The 24,247-nt window shown below is 38.9% G+C and overlaps 1 protein-coding gene across 1 annotated transcript in view; it reads right to left on the minus strand.

Moving 5' to 3' along the window:
- The window catches only part of STAC (SH3 and cysteine rich domain), a gene marked incomplete at its 3' end in the record, with an annotated part of 68,122 nt that extends 44,144 nt beyond the window's left edge, over positions 1-23,978 (minus strand). Inside the window, exons 1-2 of the mRNA XM_082277069.1 lie at positions 23,849-23,978; positions 403-676 (exon numbers count right to left, since the gene is read on the minus strand). Coding sequence (XP_082133195.1) covers positions 403-676; positions 23,849-23,965 — 391 coding nt within the window. The 5' untranslated portion in view covers positions 23,966-23,978. The remainder of the gene's footprint in view (positions 1-402; positions 677-23,848) is intronic.
- Positions 23,979-24,247: the final 269 nt, after the last annotated feature.

The raw sequence follows: 24,247 nt of genomic DNA on the forward strand, positions 1-24,247 counted from the left end.
TGTGGTCTATGAGGGCAGACACGAGGAGCAAGAGAGTTTGAATTACTGGTGTGGAAAAGAGTGAGGATAGTGGACATATTTGCAATATGTATTTCTGCTGCTTCTAGTGTAGCATAAAACAGAACTTGTGCTTGGTGCTCAGTATAACCTGAATGACAGAGGAGTTTGATTCCAGCTGAATCCCTCACCTGTAATTTGTGATAACAATATGTGTCTACAAGGCAAGACATCTGTCAACCAATATAGAACTTGTGCTAGCCTGTGGCAGATATGATGTAAGTCCAGAACCTCTCTGCACAAATATTCTCAAGTAGACATCTGGGCTCACAGAAGTTAGAGAAAGGTCACCCTGCAAGTTCTAGCATGGACACACAATGAGATTTAAAAAAAAAGGTTTCTTACCAACAATCATATGATTGCAGATATCACAGAAGGTTGGTTTTTTGAAGATGTGCTCCTGGAAGATGTGAGTCTTGTTTTCTGGCAGCTGCTGGACTCTGGTTGGTGAAGACACATGGGTCTCTGAGTTGGGGAGCTGCCCAGTGCTTGTGCTCACCTCAGGCATCAAGTCTACTTGCAATTTCACATCACTATTAGTCCTCTGGAAGAAATTGTCTGCACTTTTACTCCGCAAGCCTTTAGTCTTGAAGGAGAGGGATCGTTTCAGTTTCTGCAGCTGCAGCAAATAAAACAGTTATAGTCACAATTTTTTTCTACTTTAAAAGCAATGCAAGGTTGCTGGTTTTGGGGTGTGTTGTTGCCAAGTGAACCTGGGAGCTACCATCAGGTCTTGAACCACCTGAACAATAAAATTTAGAATTTAAATTCTAATTTAATAAAGTTTAGAATTTAACCAGCAATTTCCAAGCAAAAAAAGACATCCCAATCAGAAAACAACCTACCCTACATGTATTTTCTGATGGACAATAAACTTGATAGCACTAATGAATGCTTCTTTTGGTCTCTATTTGCAGGTATGAAGCAAAGAAGCATTGCTGAAAGTTGTATGCATTGGAGAAAATATCCTTTGTATTCAAGCATATGGGAACTTAGAGTATTATTCACCCTCTAACAGTACTTAAGCAGTCTGTAAAACCATTACAGGAACAGCTGTTATACGGTGGTACACGCCAACTGAATTCAGTAAATACATTTGATATACTTAATTTTTTTTAATTTGGCAGAAACAAAGATTATATGCATTTGATTAGCTTTGACTAAGAAATTCTACTTTCATTTATTTTTTTTAAAGGAAAGAAGTCTCAACAGCAGTAAGAGTGTAATTAGCTGGCCAATTGATAGCTAATGCATTAATTAATACTAGTTAACACACATTCACATATGTTCTTGTTTATTGTATTGTGTGTTGATTGTCAGATGATCAAACACCACAATAAAGCATTACTAACTTAGAGTTGTTAGCTCGAACTCTTTATCTGTAAACTCTCTTGTGCCATATTAGCCATCCTCTCATCCATCCTCCTCCCCAGTTTGGTATAAGGCTGCAAAGGGCACTGGATGAGGCAAAGAAAGGATTAGGAAATTAGCCACACAAATCAGTGGGTTTGTCAGCTCCAACATCCCACAGGGAGAGGCCAGGTAAAAGGAAAGCCGGCTCTGAGTCTGCTTCTTCTGCTATTGCCCTCTCTGAAGTGCAATAATTCTGTATCACCTTTCACTCAGCATTATTCAAACCACTGCAAAATAATTTCAATCACCACTGCTATTCTCTGGGTGACTGTGATGTGACAACTGAAATTTTCCATGCCTCTCAGGCTGTCTGTGGTAACCAGCAGGAATGGTTTATATTAGAAACTGTTTATGTTAGAAGCAATGATTATTTGGAATCATAATTCACACTAATATAAAGGGAAGGAGTTCACATGCTTTCCCAAAAAAGCATAGAACTGGTACGTCACACTGACTTAGTGGCCTCAGAGCACTTGCTCTCCCTAGATTCTGTTCCTGATCCATCTGTTTTCTTTATGATGTGGCTGACAGCATGCTGTTGGAGAGGAGAGTCAAGACACTCTGGGGGGAAGCTGCTCTTCCACCTTCAGAAACAAGTAGCTTGTTCCTGGAGAGGGAGACAACAGCTCTCTACCCAATGTTTCACAATAAAATCCCAGAGTCAAATAAATGAGCAAGGAGCTGCCACTGCCTCCAGTTAACAATGTTTGGGTTTGCTACATGGAAGTAAACTGCATTCTACTTCCTGAGTTGTTCCTCCACAGTGACTTTGGGAGTAGGGAGGCATCAGAGCCTGGAGCCCATCCCACATGCACCTACCTCACCCACAACTCACTCTGGATTCAGGGGAGGAGCCCTGGATCCAAATGAAGGAAATACCTATTTGCAGGAAACTCTCAGTCTCTAGGGCAATGCGAAAATAAGAGCAATTAAGTAATTAAACGCTGGCTATGAGGTAAGTGCAGTTTATTGTTTCTGATGCTCTTTGATCTGGAGTCTGAGACATGGACTGATTGAGCCCAAAACTCACTGTAAAATGCACCATCAGAATGTGAGACCTTCCCTCTTCCTCTTAAATGTTAAGTTACAGGCTCTTGAAATCACTGAGGTTATTCAGTTCTGAGATTACTTCATCTCCCCAGTGACAGCCAGGACACAGCAATAATTCACCCCCTTGCTTCTGAAATGTTTCTCACTGAAGTCAGACCTAATTAGTGTAGCAAAACACAGAGAATTACAACACCACGAGGTGACTGAAATGGCATCCATTATTGATTTGCCATCCATTTCTACAGTCCCACATGAAGCTATTTAAATTTCAAAATGCTGCTCCTGCCAGAGAAGGAAACCTAAGGTGTGCAATATTTGTTTTATCATGAAACAACAGTCCTGCTAGTTTGGACCATGTATATAGTACATTCTAAGAAGCTTTGCATTTACTGTCCTTATCCCATTCTCCTGTGCACAGCTATTTACCAGTTGAGGAATCTACTAGCAGCCTTTCCTCCCCCAAGCAGAAAAGTCAAGTTTTCCAAGGAAGAACAGTCCAGAATTCAGGCCATACATGCCCAAACATGAACTCTAGGCATAAACTCTATGGTGAGCATGAAACTGTGCATATTCTGTACATTCCCTCACAGAATGTACATAGGACACATATCCAAGAATGAGTTGAGAAAGTTACCTTCACAGATTTGGCAGGCATCTCTGCACAAGCTGATAGCCCTCTCTGAAATTCTTTGAGAACCATCCTGTGTTCATGCAGTTCAATAATTCCCAGACAAGATGGGCATCCTTGTCTTTAGCCAAACACATATTTCATGTCCATTTGCATTCAGACTGGAAGACACCTACATGTTTGGCTTGCATTGCATACCTAAAACACCAGTGGAAGTCTGGGACTATTACATCCCAAATAGGTTATTTGTGTACAGAAGTGACTCTGAGAAAATGAGGAATATTGGCAATATTTAACATTTTGCACTGCTAATTACACACTCTTACTGTTAAAAATACCTCTCAGATCAGCATGTTTTGTGCCCTTCATGCGTAAGAGAGAGTATACAGGGCCATAGAAGATTGGCATCAGGTTTTAAAATTGGATCCAACTTTCCTTTCTCATATTAGGCTCATGAAAGAATTTGAAATAGGGTAATGGTATGTGATTGTTTACTTAGGAAAAGTTGGCCCAAGCAAGCGCAAGGGCTGGTTGTTATACATATTGTATAAACAATAAAACCATAAAAGCTTAAGTAATTATTAGGCTACAGCTGAGTAAGCATCACTTCCCTTACTTAAATAGTACCATCTCCTCATTTTGAAATTTGGTGTGGATTATCCCCATTCTTTTATTGTAAGATTTCAAATGTATGTAATAGGCATGTAATATAAATGTCTGATTTTGGTCTGCTGTAAACTGAGTTAATGCACTTGTGATGCCACAACTCCTAACAGAGCGTTCACCTGAGGTGGAAATCAAATCTTTCAATAGAGAGGAATGTATGCAAATTTTATTACTTATACTTTATTTCTGCAGAGTGAATGATTTCAAAGTTAAACCTTATGAAGAAACACTACAAAACTTTGGAAAAAACCCTGCAGCTAAGGTTGTCCTACACTCAATACTTCAACTCTTCAGTGAAAAATCATGTATTGAGACTGAAACAACCCCTAAGCCAAGCACAAAAAGGCTTTAAGAAACATATTTGAAATAAATCTCTTAAGACTTTCACATTTTCTCCACTGTAAGCAAGGCTGCAATTTAGCTTTCACTTAAATAAAAATAACATTCACAGAAGCACAGGAGGTTTTCTACACTTGTGGTAGCATCAGGAGTCTTCACAATGTTGACACTTCAGAAACATGAATCCTTGATATTAAAGCCAGGATGTTCCTGTGGTTTGAAATTAGAGTAAGGGGAAAATCTTTTTTTCTAGTTAAAGGCTTTTTATCAGTCACACAGACTCTCAGTGACTGCACATACTAACCCCACAGGCAAGGTAGAGATAAGTGCAATAGCTCAATCTCAGGGCTTGATTAACCTTTTTTCCTGTATCTTGCAGAACAATCTCAATTTTCCTCCAAGTCACTGAATGTTCAAGCTTCAAGGGATCTGGAAGCTCTGTTATCAGCACTCCTCCATTCCTAATTCCCCTATACTACAACTCTTTAGCTGCTATAAGCAGAAAACAGGAGGCAGCAAAAGAACAGTTATTCAAATTCATTCTGCTTTTTCTGTGAGTGGCAATTGCACCTGCCCTCACCAGGACTTTATTTGATAAGCACCCAATGCTTTTCTACAATTTCTGTTTAAGAACTTCCCATGAAAATCAGAAAGATGTAAGTGATTTGAGCTGTTTTATAATCCCTAGCTTTGCAATTACAAAGACATGTGTCCTAGTTGCAGAGTACTGTATTCAGGCTCCTAAGTGCTCCCTGGTATCCAGGAACAATTTTCCCCTTGATTCTCCAGCTTGTCTACATTGGCAGTCAGCAGGGCTCAGTAGAAGCGGATGGGAAGAATGAAGCAGGGGCTGCTGAGCCCCCAGAATGCACAAATGTAATTTCCCAACATGCTTGGTCTTGGTGCTTTCTCAGACACTATTAACCATCCCTGACAGCAGCAGAGGCTCCTGTGCAGTGTGGGGCCGATGAGGAGATTGGTTCTGTACCTTCCCACTCTTAACTATTTTCCAGGAGAAATGAACAAGTGAGACACACTTCTCAACCCTAATTCACTGACCGACCATATAACCAAGCCCTCATTTTCAGGCATCAGTTGTTTGCTATATTGTTACTGTGCTAGCAATAAACAAAAAAAATATTGCTTGCTGTTCTCTATCCCTTTTTTTACACTGTTGTTAATGATATTATTAGATCTACTACAAGTAATACAGGGTATTAACAGAGTTGGAATGAGCCATCAAGCCAGTTTGAATCCCGCAAGCCTTATAAAATGTAGCTATTTTGTTTAGTATGCAGAGTAAAACTGCTCTGTCAACAGATTTCACTCTGCTGTGAGATAAACATCCACCTTCTGTAAGGAACCACTTCTTTTTCCTTGCAGATTCTTATAGCAAATTTCCAAATTATTTGACTCTAACATTTCTGTAAAAGAAGGACTTCAACACACCTGGCTCAGATGATGTGCAGATTTGCTAGAGAAAATGTCAGGTACAGGGGATATTACCAAAAGGGACTCAGACCAAAAGCATTTCAAATAAGGGAGAGAACAAAGCCTTGATGAATGGCATCTCCTCTACTGAGTACAGTCCATTTTCTGGGTCAAAGAACATTCAATTTGTATTAGCAACTCTCAGAACATACTTCAGTTGTTTACTAGCATTGTTGAAGGACTGGATGTTACCAGGGTGTAAGATACCCTGGCGGCATTTCTGGGCTCCAGCTAGCTGTGCTGGTCCAGAGCCAACAGGGAACCAGCTCAAATAGGAGTGCTTACTTACTTTTTGTGAGCGTGAAGGCTAATGATTTTCTTCTTAAAACTGAGAGATACAAAAGCAAGTGAATTTTGAGGACAAGAGTGGGTTTTTTACTTATTTTGAGTTGAAAATGGTCTGCCTTGGCATTTTAATGAGCAAAAATAAGATTATAACATGCCTAAAGGCAGTATGCAATTTCATAAACAATATATGTGTTTGCCTGTTGATGAGAGGAGTACCATGTCTTATAACATTAACAAGATAAAAGGATCTTTCTAATACTTAAGGAGTTGTATTTTTTATTGGCAAAGCACCCATGATAAAATTTGTAAGCAAAGCTGATTTCTACCATCTCCTTTCTAAATAATAAATAGTCAGAATACTCTGCTAGTACAATTAGCTAAACTGACTTCAATTGCAGATGATTTATACAGTCTGAGAATCTGGCCCTATCATGCAGTTGTGTTTGCTCTAGTCAGCTCTCTTGGAAGCTGTATCCTTTTAATCCACTACAGACAAAGAGGGAGTGTTCATTATTGCAGAATCTGCTACGTATTATATTTGTGTATTTTCCCAAAGAAGACTGCATAGCTGGCGTTAGAACAAATATGTTTTTTATTGTTGTAAAAAGCAAATAATTCAAACTTTCTGGTTGAATATTGTACTGAAATAGTCAAAGAGGAGACATTTTCCATAATACCTACCAATAATATTATTAGTGATTCATTGGGTACCTACAACTACTCTGTTTGGCTCTTGCAGCTCTGATCATCGTCCTCAGATTCTCCTCCCTGTCTTATATTACTTTTTAAATCCACTCACGGATTCTCAGGCCTATTTAGAATATAATCCTTTCCAGGCAAGGCTCTTTCTGTGATTTTGCTTCACACACAGAGTCCTAAACTACAATGAAATGCTCTGATTGACATGACAGAGTGTAGCAGCAAAAATCCTTGAAAGAGCCTCAGGGTCTGAAAGCGTGAAATCTGAAGGGATGCCCAGGTGTCACTGCTCCCACAAATGTCTCTGTGAATCCCATGTCCTCAGCCCTCTCCTGATGCACTACATCCTTGCCACCTGTGTGTTTGCATCTCTAGTCAGCGACCTCTGAATTGTCAAGAGGTCAGCCTGCAGCCAAACTGCTTAGCAGAGCTGTTCACTCTCTATGACTCTGGTTTGGTTTAAGCCAAGCTAAAAATGCACATGGTTCTCAACAATTTATCCTGCAGTTGGTTTGAACTTATCCTAAGGTGAGTCATCTTCTAACACTGAAAGGAACCAGGATTGGCAAATATGTGAGACAAACATGAAATAAAGTACACAAAGTTCTAAGGCCTGAAAATATGAAAAGTCTCTTTATATATCTTCGAAATTCAGTATCAGATATGACAGAATAAAGTAATGCAGTACAGGGAGTGATAGATTTGAGGAAACAAAATTTATTAAGTGTATCAATTGCCATCACATCTCAGGGAAATCCTTTTTTCTCTCTATTATGGTCAAAACTGTCTACTTAGTCCTAAGGCATAAAAAGAGAAGACACTCTATTAGATTTTAGGAAATTGTAACTTACCCTGTGCTCATGTTTCCTTCCCTGCTAAATTACATTTTCATAGTAACTTCAAAAGACTAACAGTCATTTAAACAGTTTAAAATATCTTATAAAAAGAAGGAAACATATGCAAAATAAATACTTGCATGAATGAAAATGAAGAAAAATGTAAGGCTTTTTTTATCAAAAACTGAGTAAAATCCACACCCAAACTCTCAAATTTTGTATCAAACACTATTTTTGCTTCTGTGTTTTTGAACAGCTCTATTTTGATGTATTCCTTTGATTTCTTTTAATCAAGCTGTGTTAGAAAGAGTAATCTAGAAAGAAAAGAGTGAATGCTACATTATCTTCATGAGATCTCAGTATTTCTTCAAACTTCCTAACAGGTTTGATTCAAGTTTATTTTTTGTGTGGAAAATGCTTATAATATCACTCAACCATGGTGTGCCTCCAGCCTGCTTCTAGGAGAGAATCTTTCTCAAATTTGCAGTATTTCAAGATAACAAGTCACAATATCTTTCAGAGAATCTGTACTGTGGCTTTCCTAAATTTGTAATCCAATTGACGAAAATCAGATTAACAGTCCCAAAGTAAGATCTGCTGGGTTCATTGTGTTGAGCTCAATGATCATCAATTCTCCCTCCTTTGTCAACATGTGCATAAATCAGAACACTTTGCAAATCAAACTAAGGAACACTCCAGTCATTATCAATATCAGTGTTGCAAAATATTTTGTCTCTTTGATCTCCTCTGCTGCCTCACCTAACAAAAGACAGGCTGCTTCTCTCAGGAGCAGAGGCAAAGACTACAAATCCTGTACCTATATCCAGGATTCTATTCTCCCTGCTGCTAAATAACTGTCCCCACATGGGTGGCAACAGCTGCAGGACATCCTTTATAATTCAGGTTACGAAAGGTGTCTGGTGCAGACCTCTGTGTAAGTCCTGTCTCCCTTTTGTGGTCTGACAATTGAACTGTCTCCAAATTTTCCTCCTGAAACTAAAATGCATGGTTAGGAATAGTCCTTCCATTTCTTTAAAAATCAGCCTGTACTTTCAATTTCAAGACAGGTAGGTGTTTACAACATCTTGTTTTATACTTTGGGGTTTACCTCAGGCACCTGGTTGCTAAGCAGCCAGTCATCTCCATACTTTGCCTCGATCAGGATGTTGTTATCTCTTGCCCCTTGGTGTAGAAGGCATTTGGACTGTTATCTCTGAGGTCCCTTCTGGGAATCTCATATTTTGCATCTCTTTTTGGATAGCTCTTTTCCATTTCAGCTTCTAAATGGAACACTGATTCCCCTTTGGTAACTCCTGATTCAGTCATTTACTAATCTTTGGTGAGGAGGAAGTGGCACAATGAAATTTGGAGATTAAAAGGCTGGGTTTCAGAGTGATGTAAATCCAGGCAGCCCTGATGAGGTGAAAGAAGCTACTCTGGTAACTACCTGCTGAGAGTCTTCAAGATTGACAATAACAGGATGTGAGTTTTGCTTCTTTTCCTTCTCATGAATAATCTGGAGCAAATGTGATTGTGAATGTAAAATTAATCATCCTTGACTGTATCTCATGTCTGTACCTCCATGAAATGTGCGTCTCCCCTATTGATCTTGTGCCTCAGTGTAACACCCTTGGACCTCTAAAAAAACCCCAAACCACGACAGTGTTCTGCTAAAAAAATGCTGGGCTACCTACAGCAGTAGTTTCCCCTAATATATTATATCCATTTTCTTTTTTTTTTTTTTCCTTTTATTTTTGTTAACAGAGCTGTTTCATAATACTTTAAATGGTAGTATATCTCTTGAAGCAAATATGGAAATACATCTGGCAGAGAGGCTGATACTAACTGAGGGCAAATTAACGTGAACACCACAACCCACATACTGAATTACCACATTTGTGTCATCTTAAAACAAAAAGGAAGTGTGAGATCTACGGGGAGTTGTTATAGTTAATATTCTGTCAGTGTTTCCACTCTTACTTCTGGGGCTCAGAACTTACACTGTTAAAATTGCTTTGCAACAAAAACATGTAAGTACTCAGCTCTACAAAAAAGTTATTGTCACTGGTCCAAATCCTAAGGTCTTTGCTTACTGCTAACTCCCACTGACTTCATTGAGCATGTATCCTGAGTAATGGCTCAGGGTTGGAGGGGTCGTTTTGTTATTTGTATATTTTGAAATAAAACTTTTTATGTTTCTTTTTATGTTTCTTTTTATGTTTCATACAGCATGAAAAAACACCTGGCCCCATTTGACATTCTATTACCTGGCTGATTCTATCTGACTTTTAAATTCCCTCCTCTTTTTCTTAAACCACCTTTGTCTTCTGCTGCTCCACAACCAAATATAGATAGATCCAGGAGACATTACACTTCTGCTTCTTCTGTCTTTCCTAGACACTTGTATCAATTCATACTTTGTGTGAATAAATTCTGTCTAATTCTTGCTTAGCTTCTGTGCTTTAACTTTGAGATTATATTACTCTGGTTTTCAAAGAAAGAACACAATGCCAGAACTTGGGTGCTGTATGGCCTATTGGCTACAAGCCTACAAGCTAGATATTTTGTCTCACTTGATCCCACAGGTTTCTCACTACCTTCTTTGCTCCCTGTTCACAAACAGAGATTCAGATCCAAATCCTATAACTTGTTTCCATGTTTCCATTTCAAGTCCTTCTCAGTGAGATATGGCATAGGAACTTATACACAGAATATTAGCAGTGTTTGTTGGTTCCCTTCCAATTTTTCTTTTTCATGGTTCCCTTCCTCTTCTTGTGTATACTTTTGCAACCTGCTAGCAAATTTGCTGCCTTCCATCTTCCTTTTATCCCTCCTGAACGCTTGCATGTCTCATCATGTGAACGCTGCTTCTTGCCAGCCACTCAGAAGGCCAGGACACTTGGCCGCCCTGGCAATGCTGGTTTAGACACCACAAGTCTAACAGGATCCACATGGTCCTGGTGCACATTGCTGCCCTGACACCATGCTGGCATGAAGTCCTGGATCTGGGGGCAGAGCTGATAGCATAGGAGGAGCAAAGCTAGTTAATCCCTCTGGGCTTCTCCATGCTTTTCCTGGGTACCCACAGGGTTTCCTTCATCTTGTATTTTCAATTCTAAAGTTCTATGGCAGCTACCTCATACATAAAAAATGCTGTGTCAATTAAAAGTTTTTTCTACCTTGATAACATTTTCCTTGTCATTTGTTCTGCAGCCAGTTATCTTAATGTCCATCATGACAAAGATCGTTTATTTTCAGATCTGGCCCAGATCTGGTACATTTTCCATTATAGCTCTTCTCAAAGTGCAATTTACAGCATGCATTTATCCCTTTAAACAAATATACTCTAGCAGCTCTCTAATTTTCAAAAAGCATTTCCAAAAACTTTTGGGAAAATTGTGCTTGTAGTACCAGTTTCCAAGGAATCTGTTACTGCTACAGAAAGTTTCCGTCTCACTCTCTCTTTTGTCTTTTTGTTATTACTTTTTAGTCATGCCCGGCAAAAACTGCATTCAATGTCCTACATAAAGAATAGGCCAATTCTCCACATGGAAAATCTGTTTAACTTGATGATGATACTGTCATACAGATGACACACAGTTACTTGGCACTTTATGGAGACATTTGAAGGCCTAAACACTGCTTCAAGAAGTTGACAATGTAAATACGTATGTTTGGAGATGTTAGCAGGAGTTGTTAAGTATGAGATTTATGATCTATTTTTGACTCCTTTTGCCTCAGGCTAATCCATTTCTTTTATATTTTTTCCTAAACCTCCAAGCTGCTGAACATATCTTTAGCCAGCTACTGTTTCAAGATCAACCCTGCAAAACAAAAACATTTTATTTTTATCCTCACCAGCTGCACAACTTTCCTTCTCAAATTACCTCTATCAAAATTTCAAGATTGACTGAACTGTAAAAATGTGGTTTCATACTGAGATAGCTGGTTTTGTGTAAAAAGATAGTTGCATACAGAATGCCATATGAAAAAAGAGAATTTAAGACTATAAGTTCTTCTTTCTGAAGAACTAAATTTTTTTTCTGAATGTTAAGAATCTTTTTTAAGTTCATCCAAATTTTCTAAAGTCGAACTGTTGCTAATGAAATCCTGCACACAAACACCTAATAATAGTAATAACGTTTTTGAAAAAAAGCTTGTAATACTGTCATGATGTTGTGCTCACCTAATAAATGGAGCTTCATAATTTTGGTGTTGCAAGAGAAAAGAGCTGTTGTTATTGACATAAGTTATCAGTTATTTAATGTCATAGGAGCTACTGCTTTGATAGGAAAGTCAGGGATCTTGGACCAGTAAAACTGTGAAGCCTTGTCTGACAAAAATAATATCAGTGACTTTAACAGGAACAGCATATTGCATGGGGCTGCAGGAGGGATTCAGGCAGGGAGGAAAGCAGGGACATAGAAGGAAGAAGAAAGGAAAGTCAAGTTAAAAGAGAGTTTTAAAGAATGTGAATATGAATCCTGCAAAAGAGGGGGGACTTCCAGGAAGAGTTTAGCTTTGTCTCATTTATTCTACAGTCAGAGTAGGTAAAATTCTTGATGTTAGCTGAGTAACACTGACTTACAAGGCATGTGAAATATTACAGCAGAAATACAGTTACTGCCTACTGCTGAACTAAAGATCAAGTGTATTGCTAAATTCTGAGATTTATATCAATTTTCTCCCATTAGTTTTTTGTTTGGTTTTTTTTTTTTAAATATATGCAGCAGAGGCTATGAGTGTGACTGTACTGGAGGGATATTAACTCATGGAAAGGAGATTTTTTTTTTTTCCTGGAATTCAGTAGCTGGTAGTAAAGATGAAATGACATTACCTCTATTGCTACTACAGGAATATTGTATTTATTACAGTGTGTTCCCTACAATGCCAGAAAAAAAATAGGCTAGCTTTCTCATCTTGTTTAAAAAAGAACTGATGCTTCTTTGAGCAGACTGAGTGGCTACTTCTGGCCAGCATCTAGTCATAGTTGCATTATCCTCAAAGGAAAATCACTCTATTAAGATTTTTCATTTAAGGTTTGACTGTCATTTTTTTGGACCTATATGAAACGCTTTCAATTTGTTTACATTCTAGCAGGACTCAGGTAGGTCTATTACAGCTGGTGGCATTCATGTTAGCTTTGATAATATCTAAGGAAGATGTCCAGAGCATTTTTCTTGGATGCCAGGCAGGAACTGTTAAAAAAGCCAGTGTTGTTGAAGGGAAGAATTGCAGCCTGGGGAAGTCTGTGGGAGCCTAAGCTTCTGGGGTAGGCAGGAGCTCAAAAGCCCTTCACCAGCACTGCACTTGAAAAGGGATCTTCTGAGTAGCATTGGTCCCCAGCTACCTACCCAGAAAGGAGGGGACAAGATGGAGAAACTAGGAAGAAGGCTTTATTTCTTCTCCTTAAGGAATGTTTTGTATTACCTCATTGTCCACATTTTAAATTTGTGTATAGTTTCCTGTATCTACATACAAAGGCACGATGAGGTTACATCAAGAGATAAATAGGCATCCACACACGAGGAACAGACTACGTAAAACCAGAAAATATGAGGAAATTAAATGCAACTGAATAATGCAAGTACAGCTGAAGTATAGGTGAAAGGGAAAGTACAAACTGTGGGTTTGCTTTTTTCCCAACTGTACTTATGGCATGAGTGTCTGCATCCACACAATGTTTATAAAAAGGCCTTTTCCCTAACAGAAGAACCACCATCCATTTTCTTAACAGAAATCTCTAAACTTGGCTAAGCTTGGAAATATGGAAGTTTTTCCTGTAAAGACTCATTGTATCAGAGAGCCTCGTCATGGTTTACAGCATTTGAGAATAGGAACACAGAGGGAAGAAAGAAAGGCAGAGAGTGAGTTGGTGAGGTAGCAAAAAAGGTAACTGTTTGCCTGGATGTGTAACGGTCAGGAGGATGAAATCCATTTATCATTACAACTAACTACAGGAGGTAGATCTGACTGCTGTGAACCTGCCAAAGACTGCTGCGTGCCCATACTTCACGAAACTGGTACATGATTCATCTTGTGGCTACAGTTTAACAGCAGCACTTCACATTCTGAAGCCTGGATAGGCTCACACTTTTCTCTCTTTTTGTCATAGGTGCGTAGCTTTCCATTACAGGACTGGCTGGAAAACAGCAGTTCTGCTTAGCAAAAATATTCAAAGTTTGAATGATTTTGTTCCATGTATGCATAAAAAACACCTGCAGCTTTTCAGAATGTCTTTGAGAGAGCTGTGGGCCAGAGAGGGGAAAGTCAGACAGACTAGCCATGCAGGGGAACAGACAGCTGACCAGTCTTTGTAGGCAAGGTTCAAGACCTCGCTCTGACAGAATCTCAGTGGTTTTCACCTCACTTAAATCTGAGCTTTTAACTCAGCTGTAGCTGCCTGCTATGGTCAATGGAAAAAGATTTCTGCTCAGAGAGGCTAATTTAGATCACACAAAGCAGGCTTTTCCTCTAAATCACCTTTGATAAAACAGTTTTGGTCTGTGTTCCATTTATAACATAGGGGAACTGAACTACTAACTTACCTGCCTATAGCTGGTCTCTAATTACAGGTGAGGCTGTACAATATAACCTAGGATGCAATTTTTTTTCTCCTCTTTTCTCTGGAAATTTCACCTGCAGTCAGGGAAACCTCCCCAGCAAAAATTTATACAATCAAGAAACTGAACAATTCCTCAAGACCAGATGTTTTGACATTGAAAAATAAACACTAAGTGCTTTTATTTAAAGCACGCATTTCACTGGAATGCTCCTTACCAGAAATGTCTGGAAAATAAGTTACCTTATGTTTATTTGTAAATTATTCCTTAATTAGATAATTTAAATTAAAAGAGGATGTGTGAACATAAGTGAGAAATTATCTAATAACACTTACAAATAATATAAATAAGTACACTAAGAGGTACAACAAAAAATGGTATATGCTGGGTCCTTGAGTTGACTGATACTAGCTGATAACAGTAGGTGCATTTAAAAAACGCATATGAGGCTGAAACATCTGAACAACTGGATTCTCAATTTAATTGCACAGAAGTTTACCATGCTGAATTTTGCCTGGAAGGTTTATTACTTGTGATCATGGAGATACCCAGTCCAAGGCCATTTCTCACCCTTTGTATGCACAAAGGCTGGGTCAGGGCTTTTAGACTCTCATTTCAGTCTCAAGATAGTTTGATTTTGGGAACCACAGCATTTAAACTGGCAGGGAAAACACTGTTAAATCAATGATAAATAGTGCACCTATATAAGTGACATTTTAGAAGGTGACTTTTTTGCATCATGCCAGAAATCTGATCCTTGGCTGACAAAAGCTGATGCCTCCCTTCACTAAGAATGAGCAATTTTGGAAAAAAAAAAAAAAAGAAGTCAAATACTGAGGTAATGGCATCTGTCTGTAAGATTGTATTTAACAGTATTTGCTATAATAATCTGTCAGGTTGACTTTGCCCTCTCACCTGTAGCTGTGCTTCCAAAGCATACATTTCTTTGTCTTACTCTGATGAATAAGTGAAAAAAAATATTCTAAATGCAGATTTTAATACCTTTGTGAATACAAGTTTATAATATCTTGCTCCTTTCTTCGTTAAGCCTGATCATCGGTTACTATAGGTCAGCTTCATTTTCCTTTTCTATTCAGAATACTAGACTGCTAAAATGATCTTTATTAATAAAGCAGTGCATGTGTGGCATTTTAATAAAGCTTTTAAATGGCACTCAGAGATGGAGCATATTATGTCTACAGAAAAGAAAAGCATTAAAGTTGTTGCTGTTACTTGCCTAAAGGACTGCAGTTCCATATTGAACTTGCAGCCTCCTGTGCTGGGAAATACCTCTCTCTCACAATTATTCATGCTATGATATTTTTAACACCACTGCAGCCCCTAAACAGTAATGCTTCCATTTGACAGTACTTAGCAAACTACTCTCATCACTTAGAAACAGGTCAGCTAAGAAATGCTGACCTGTCAGGGAGAAATATTCCATGAGCCTCTAGCATGTTTATGTGAGACTACAGACATGAAACTCATTTCATTTTAATAAATAAGAAGATGTGCAAGCCATTTGTCATATATAACTGCTGATGTCAGAGACTCAAGAAATCTCTTTTTCAGACATCCATTGTAAATATGTTTTACAGGATTCCTGAGTTAAATTCCCTGACAAGGAGCATTTACTCTATCAATTGGTCTACTGAATTAAAGGGAGTTTCCTCCAACTGAGGTGTATGTCAAAGGAAAACAAAGTCAAGTCAGTTGCTCACACATAGATTTTTCATTTTCACAGCTGGTCCTCCTTGCTAACGAACGTGCAAAGTTTGCTTAAGCTTCAGCACTTGCCTTGGAAGTGCTCATTTAACACTGAATGACTGAATGACTGCTTGCCTATGCAACTGGAAGTTGTGCAGGACTGAGTACTGTGTTAAGAATATTCAACTCATGCTCACATCTGAAAGCCTAGTCCTCTGCCTGACAAACATGAGTATAAATTTATCAAATATGCAAACTTCTACCCATCAGGAGAATACAGCAATGGCTCCTAGGCAATAGGCAAAATGCTTGTCATACAAAGAATTACAGTTTTCTATCAAGTTGTTATGATTTACTTGCATTTAAATTAAATAAAATGCATGGGAAAAATGAACCTTTAAGCCAGGTTTTGGATTTCAAAAATCCAAAATTGATGTTCTCCATTCCCTTGTAAAAACTTTCAAGCCTTCAGCACTCTCAGATACCTAGAGGTACATTTTAGACTCCATCACTCTTTGGAGCATGGCACAGAAGGACCTGAACTAGTATCAGTAGGAAGGTATGAATGTCTCAGCAGTGGTCTGGAAAGCAGCAGAGCTGTCTTGAATGTGCTTGGATGTGTAAGGGATATATAATTTCTTCAAAGCTGTAATACTAATACTAATGCTATGAAATGAAGATAAATAAAAAGGCTCTGTGAATGGGTGCTCTTGGAAAACTGCATGAAAATAGTTACCTCAAAAAGGAAATTTGGACTAAGAAAAGAGTCTGCAAAGAATGGTGGGGAGGGGAACAAGAGAAAGAAAATAGTAAAACAAATGGTATGGAAAAAAACCCTGGATGTTTCAAGCACAGTTCCTTAGGTCAAATGATATTAATTATCAAGAAAAGCTGAGTGAGTTCTTTGAAAAAGTATTTAAGGAAATGTCAATGAACAGATTTGGGCTACAGAACGAAAAAGAAGAAAAAGGCTGTGGTACAGTAAAGACAGGGTAAAAGACTGGTTTGGAATTTCAGCAAACACTTCAGCTTACCTTCTTCTCAGAACCATGATCCTGGGGAAAAACAAAAGGAATAATAGGAAAGAGATTACAGAAATTTATGGCATGACATTAAAAAAGCAGTTTAATGTGTCTGTTGAGGTGAAAGGGAGAAAAGAAACTAGTTAAACTCTGTTATAAAATTTTACTTTGAAAGTCTAGAAACAAGTTTCCTTAACAAGCTTTATCAAGACAGAAATGATGTAAAGTGAAATGGAGGTCTCTGTCAAGAGGCAGAAAATGTGATCCCAGCAAATACAGATTTGTAGATCTGACCTCAAGAGAATTTGACAAAACCAAATCAAAATGAAACAATAAAAATAAGATAAATCCTCCTAGATCAGTTGTAATGAATAAGATGAACAATTTTCTAGTCTAGACAATTTTCTGGAAAATGTTTTAGGTCAAAGGTAGATTGTGTCTACTTGGATTTTGTTTAAATTATTGAATATGCTGCTGAAAGGGAATCTGTTAGCCAAGACAGAAAAGAAGGAAAATAGTAAATAAGTTTTATGGAAAGTTCAGTGGGAGATGGTTACTGTTGAAAGGAGAAGTTGAGGGTTGGTTATTGGCAGAGTTCTTCAGAGAACAGCACTGACATAGTCTTAGGGTCAATATCGCTCTCTCTACTCTTATTACTGGATTTTTTGCAAAGATTACACATGTCATAAGGCCATTTCCCTCTGGCATTGTTGAGGAATACATGTAGTGCAGACAGCTCTGTGTGCAGCTGCAGACTGAGCTCTGGGTGGCAGGACCCCAGGCAAGACTGTGAACTGCTGACCCTTTGCATAACAAAGGGTGCGGGGACCTGTGGCACAGCCTGGTGGCACTCAGAGACACGGCAAGAGCCGAGGACTCCAGACTCTCCCACGCTTACCTGTAAAGGTATAAACCCCCAGGGTTTCCTTGGTTTGGGGTCCCTCCTTGGAGGCATCCACCTCAAGCTGTTGTTTTGCTATTGTACAGTGATTAAATTGTGTTAAGGATTGAAATGGCTGAGAATGTGCTATGAGAAATCTGGGATCAAGTGGGTAAGGAAACCTGGTGTGACTGTATGAGTATGGGATGTGCAGCTGGGAAGGGGCCTCGGTCCCAGCTTGGGTGGTCCAAGAGTGACTGTGCCAGAGTGGCTCCTGGATGGTTGGACAGGGAAGTTTCTTTAACATGAGGTGGGAGGCATTTGTCATATATGGGGAGGCCTGGATCTTGAGGGATGGGCTCAGGGAAATGTGATGAAGTTCAGCAGCGGAAATCCAAACTTCTGTGCCTGAGACCTGATTCAAACCACTGTAGATGAGGACAGACAAATTTATCCTGCCTGGATCCCCTGGAAATTGCAGAAAAATAGAATGGAGACCTCTGGTTCACCAAGGAGTGACTAGGAGACACAACATTAGGGGCAAGGTTTCTGGGAGTTAGTGATACTGTACAAGCTCTCGTAGAGAATGCCATGCACAAATTCAGTCACCCTTTTCAAAGAAAGATTATTCAATACCGAAATGGGGGCACAGCTCTGCTACTAGAATGAGATGAAGAATGGAGAGTTTATTTTATGTCAGTCCAGATTATTTAGTATAGAAAATAAAAGGCTGGTAAGAGAGATGAAAGTCTATTCTTATGTGGTGGAAACCTTCACCAAGAATGGAAAAGAGATGTTTAAGCTAAAGCAATATTATTAAAATTACAATGCCACACAAGCTGGCAAAAAATAAACAGAGACTGGAATTACAAGAGGGTGAAGGCTAGAGGACATCCCCATGCCATTATTAGAGCATACAGATGTTGGAAAGGCTTTTTAAAAGTAGCGGTAAAAGCTGAATTCAACAGAATGACTTTCTGAAGAAGAATACAGCATAAGAGACTGAGACTGTGGACTGAACTCTCTTCCATCTGTGTAAACAACTTGTTTTCTTTCAGTGAAAATTTGCACTTCTTTAAAATCCTTTTTTTTTTTTTTTTTTTTTTACCACACTAGATTTCAGTCAAGTCATTTTTAGTTGTTGAAGGATAATAGATGTCTTCTCCATTTTAGCACCATTGTAAGTGTGGATAGAAGAGAATGAACTGATCACATTTCTATTTTGTCTTAGATATCCCAAAGTGCCTAGAAATTTATCTGACATATATATCAAAGTAAAAACAATACCAGAGAGTTTCAATCAGAATGAGAGTAAGAAAGAAAATTCAAAATAAGTGTAAACAGAAGAATGAGTCTGCTGAAGAGACATTGATAGGTTAGAGTATTACTTTCCTGCTTTAAGGAAACCTTCCTTTACATAATTTGTTGCAAAACACATAAAAATACTTAATCTAATTTCTTTCCCTTAGTCTTACCTTCACAGCATGTACTCACCATTTTACACAGAGGCATGGAAGTAACACTCAGAAGGAGAACTGTTCTTTCTTCCCCTTTCACGGGATGTTTTTAAGCTGTTTGGTATTCCTTTGAAGACTACAGCAGTAGTTTACATGCTGCATATTTATCACTGGTGTGGAGAGTGAAACACTAACTGCACACCATACTCCCTGCCCTTTTAAAATATTGATGAGTAACCATTTATGGAGCCTCATAAAGTATTAACTCTTTAAGTGGGGAAGATCTCTGCTTAACAGCATAGCACAAGTCCTATGTGATTTAAATCCCACACAATCCAAAGAGTTTCAAGCTGTTTATGTTTGTTCAATATCCAATATTAACTCCTGGTTTTGAAACCTCATGTAAGCAATATTGCTCTACTGATCCAGCAGGTCTGTAAGTTCAATCTTCTTGATCGATGTGGGGGATATTAATAAATGAAGTCTACATCTTGAACTTCAATGCTAAATCCTTTTATTGGCTTCCTATTCTTTTTAACTTCCATTTTATGTACTGCTTATCAGGTTAGCTCATGTTGGAACAACTGTGCTGCATCTCCTGAATTGCCATACCTGAAGATAATGGTCTGCATTTCCCTGAATACTGCCCACTAGGTGGTCAGTGTGTGAAAGTGTCAGACTGAGACTGACTCATTTATTTTTTGAAATACATAGTCCAGATACCATATTTATTTGGAGATCCAATTTATCTTTTTTTCTTCAGTTTTTTAGCTGTTCAAATTACCTAGCTGACCTGAGTGTAAGCAATTTCTTAGACGCACAAATTTGCGGTTCAGAGGAAAATTTTGAATCCTTCCAAAGATGCGTGACTACAGTACAACCCAATTATAGCTGTATTTTATTAAATAAAGTAGGTGGAAATGGAAAAACTGTGAGAAATAAAATTTGATCTTCACAGAAATCCATCAATATTTTTAAATAAGTAACTTTTATGTGATTGCCTACAATGGTAGAAGCAGGACTTGATACCCCTTCTGAGGTGTATGAGAAAGCCTGAAAGACATTTAACATATTGACATGAAACTAATAGCTTGAAGATCAGCAGTGCTAATCCACCCTAGTGGTACTAGCTCAAACATTGTAGATGCTCAGGTGTCCCCTGAAACGTAAAAGTGCTAGGGGAATTTTCAAAGATATACCCTGTTTTCCAGGAATACCCCAGCCATTGCTCACAGAAGAGTGATAACAACTTGATTCATACTAAAGAAATGAGCAGATGGGTTCTTTCCTCTTCATATACAAATGTCAGTGAAATAAAACAAGTACAAAGTTAAAATTATGTGCCAGCTACGCTAAAACATAAAGAAATCATGCCATGTGTAGGACTCCTTTCTTTGGAAACATATTCCTTCAAATTTTAGTTTTCTTTACTAAATTCCAAGGTACATTTAGATAAAAGACATCAGAAATATGATCTCTGATTGCTGCTACTAGATTTCTGCTTATATTGCTAAGTTAGTGATTCAACAAGTGTGCAGTGTGTCTTTAATTGCTACCACCAGGAAGAAATTTTCCCTCAGGATTCATTAAATGATGACTTCCTCCCTTGCTGAGTTGTAAATTAAAAGAAGTCTTTGGCAAACTAGTAATTTGCCTTCTTGAAAACCAGATGTAAAGGACCCAAACAGGTGGGAGCCATAACCACAAACACATGAATGTAATAAATTTGGCAATTACATGCATTTTTGTGGTACTCTCCTGAAGTCATTCTCCTAGTGAACTTCAAGTATTCACTCAAGTCATACTAAGGTGTGAAATGAATGTTTTCAAGAGCCAATAAATTAATTTAATAAGTTAATTTTTAGTTTTGCAACATTCTTAGCCGTTCAGGCTCTAGTGTTTTTAGCACAATAGTTGTACCCATAGTACCACAGGATGGCTCTTTCAGCAGCCAGGGTATTCTCACCTGCAACTATGCTCCTAATCCATAGGAAAAGGTGGTGGGAGGCTTTTACATGAGTTTAAGAGTGAGCTGCTTTCCTGTAACAGAGGTGTGTGACTAACACATGAGAGTCATCCTTCCAAATTTTGGCTGCTTGTAGCAGCCTGAAGTTCTGCCTCTCAAACTCAGCACTAGTCAGAAGTTGCAGTACCTGTTCCCTGACATCTTCTAAGTACAGTTTGGAGGGTGCAAGATAAAACTGATTTCTGGACTTTATTATGACAAGGGATTATGTGCCACCAATGTCTATGATTCAGTTGGACTGGACACAAGCTTGCAGCTATTAGTTCTACGTTATTTTTTCAAAATTGCTTTTCTGCTGAAGTGTTATCAAATGCATTTTGAAGGTTGCTATTATCCGTGTTGGTTCTGTTCATATATTTGGAATCATAATAAGTGGAGTGTTTTGCCACACAAAAAAATTGTCAAGGTTGGAGTGTTTTGCCACACAAAAAAGTCATTGTGGGGTAATTAGATACTGCACAAACTGCTCTGCAGTAAATGCAGCAGATGAACTTGTTAACCTAAGCAGCAGAGAGTACCTGAAGAAAGCTCAGTTTTCTGTGAATGACAGACTAGCTCCCTCAGCATGGGACACCACAGGATAAAAGCACTGACCAATGCTTCTGTCAGTCTCTAGTTTTTGAAGTATATCAATTATCCTAGAAAATAAAAAAAAAAACGCCAAGCACACACAACATCTTTATGAAATAACAGAATTTTTTCCATCTTCCTGTTTCCTTGGAGCAAACAATGAAATCTTATTACCCCAGTGATCAGAAGACTCTTTTGACTCTATCTATTGAAATGACAGTACATCATGCTATCTGATCATATTTGCAGCTCTAAAATGTGAACACACAGATTATTTGTTTACTAAGAATATCTCTATCCAAGCAATGGCATCAACTGCATGGTCATAGCTTTTGCCTATTCCAGTGTATTGCTTCAAATGCTCAAAAGACAATAGATGATGATAATGTTTGATTATAAACTAGTTTGTAGCCTATTTGTTCCCTGGCCAGATGTGCCTAATTCCTGTTGTCATCCTTGGAAGCACAAACAGCAAGAAGGAACCCTCTGTGCAGCTCTTCACTTTCTCTCAGTTTTGGATCCATGCCAGTCAGTTTGTTTTGGGAACAGCATTCTGTGATCCAGCGGGAAAGTCCCTCAAGCACCATTGTTATCAAGTGGCACATGGAGCTCCTTAACCATTCTGGCACAGGGTGAGGAGCATAGCTGGGATCACGGGGAGCACACAGCCCACCGGGCCCTGTGCACAGCCCAGAACACTGGAGCAGCTGGTGCTGGCAGTGCAGTGAAGGCTGCAGTTACTTTTGGGACCTCACTAGGGGCAAAGCTTCCCACTGCTGTGTAAGAGTTCAGCAGTTCCAGAGAAGTGGACTCAGGGGAGTGGGATTTAGGTACCATATCCTTTTACAGCCTGGGCTTATACCAATAATCCATTTGCTTTACATTTTCCATGAATCAGAGAGACTCCAGTTGAGCTAAATGTGTATAGTGAATATTGTATGCTATTGTTGCTGGAAGAGCTCTTTTCTTTTAAAGAGGGTGTATTACACAGGGAATACCTCATCTCTCCTCCTTGGAGTATAGCATCTAAATAAATACATAAAATAAAAAATCCCAAAGCCCACGTCAAAACTCTACCCACACAGACAGATAATTTCAACTCACTCTCCAGAAAGTGGAGAGCTATAACTGCAGAATAATGTAGCAGTCTTTCCATATCAGAGCCAGGAAGACACTGCCTTTAAACTCAGGCCAGCACAAACCTTCCCTGTCTAGCAGCTGTTTTGCTCACACAGTACCTCCTGAGGCTTTACCCACCTGTAAGACCCTAGTGACAAGGACCTCCCTATTTTTACATGTTTACACAGCATCACTATGAAGTTCACAGAAAGATCTGTCAGGTGCTATCATGGAATCAATCATAAGTAACAGAGGATCAGTAAAAGCACATTATCCAATGCACAGAACTTTCATTATGTAAGGTTACTGCTTTACCTTTTACCTCTCTGTCTTCCAAGTAACATCCTGGCAGTCTGAAAAACTTTTCATATGCGAGTCAATTAAAATTTCAGAGGCTATGCCATTTGAGCTAAAAGTTGATTTTCAGTGAGGTAAATTGAACCACATTGAAAAACTCACAAACAGAAAAAAGGCTGTGAAAACAAAAATCCTTTTCTGGGTGGTGTACATAACGTTCATTGTGATAAAACTGTCACTTATCTCCTGTTTTAACAGACTCATTAAACAGTGAAAGTTCACTTATGAGTCTGCCAGAGAAGGAAAGTCAGGTGAAATACCCCAAGCCCCCAGACAAATTTTTTTCCCCTGAACCTTTGAGAAAAATCAGTTTTTCCAACCAAACCCTTTCAGTGATACTTGATGTGAAAATAACTAACAATATCCATTGACAGTGATCCCCTCCCTGAGCTCTGTCACTACCCCAGGACGTTACTGTAATGAGGAGGAGAAAACACAGGCAAAAATCCACAAACCCAAACATCTCAAAAGGCAGGTATTTTCCCAGCGCAGACTCCTGAGGTGACAGGGAGAATTCAGAAGCAGGAGTGTCGGAGCAGGGACCGCAGTCAGAGGTGGCTCATAGCACTCTGCCGCTGATCCTGGCACAGGGCTCCAAATGAAAATCAAAGCAATACATCTCTTTTCAAAACAAAGAAAGACGGAAAAAAAACCCCCAACAAATCTCGTTCTCTGAGTACCTTTGATTCCTGGCTGGTAGTTGATGCTGGAGAGGGGGGCTGCTCTGTGCTCTCCACTTCATTCTCTTTCTCCACACTGTCCACGCTGACTTCAGTCGTGCTGCTCGGAGGAATCATTTTACCTCTGAAACACTGCTACTATCAGGAAAAAAAGCTACAGATGGTTCTTGCTTTTTTCATTTAACGTCCTCTTTCTTCACTGGTCTTCTAGAGCAAGTGAACTCCGACCGCTTGGTTTCACTATATTTGCCAGACTAGAATTCTCTGGATTTTCTTTTTTTTCCCCCCTTCTCCTCCTCCCTCCCCTCCTTCCTCCCTCCCCTTTCCTATGCAATTGTGCTGCGAGGGAGTAAGTTATCGATGGTTCTGTAGGTCAGTTGTGTGCCTGCTTTTCCCCGG

This window comes from Coloeus monedula (assembly GCF_965178545.1).
Source record: "Coloeus monedula genome assembly, chromosome: 1".
Taxonomy (NCBI): domain Eukaryota; kingdom Metazoa; phylum Chordata; class Aves; order Passeriformes; family Corvidae; genus Coloeus; species Coloeus monedula.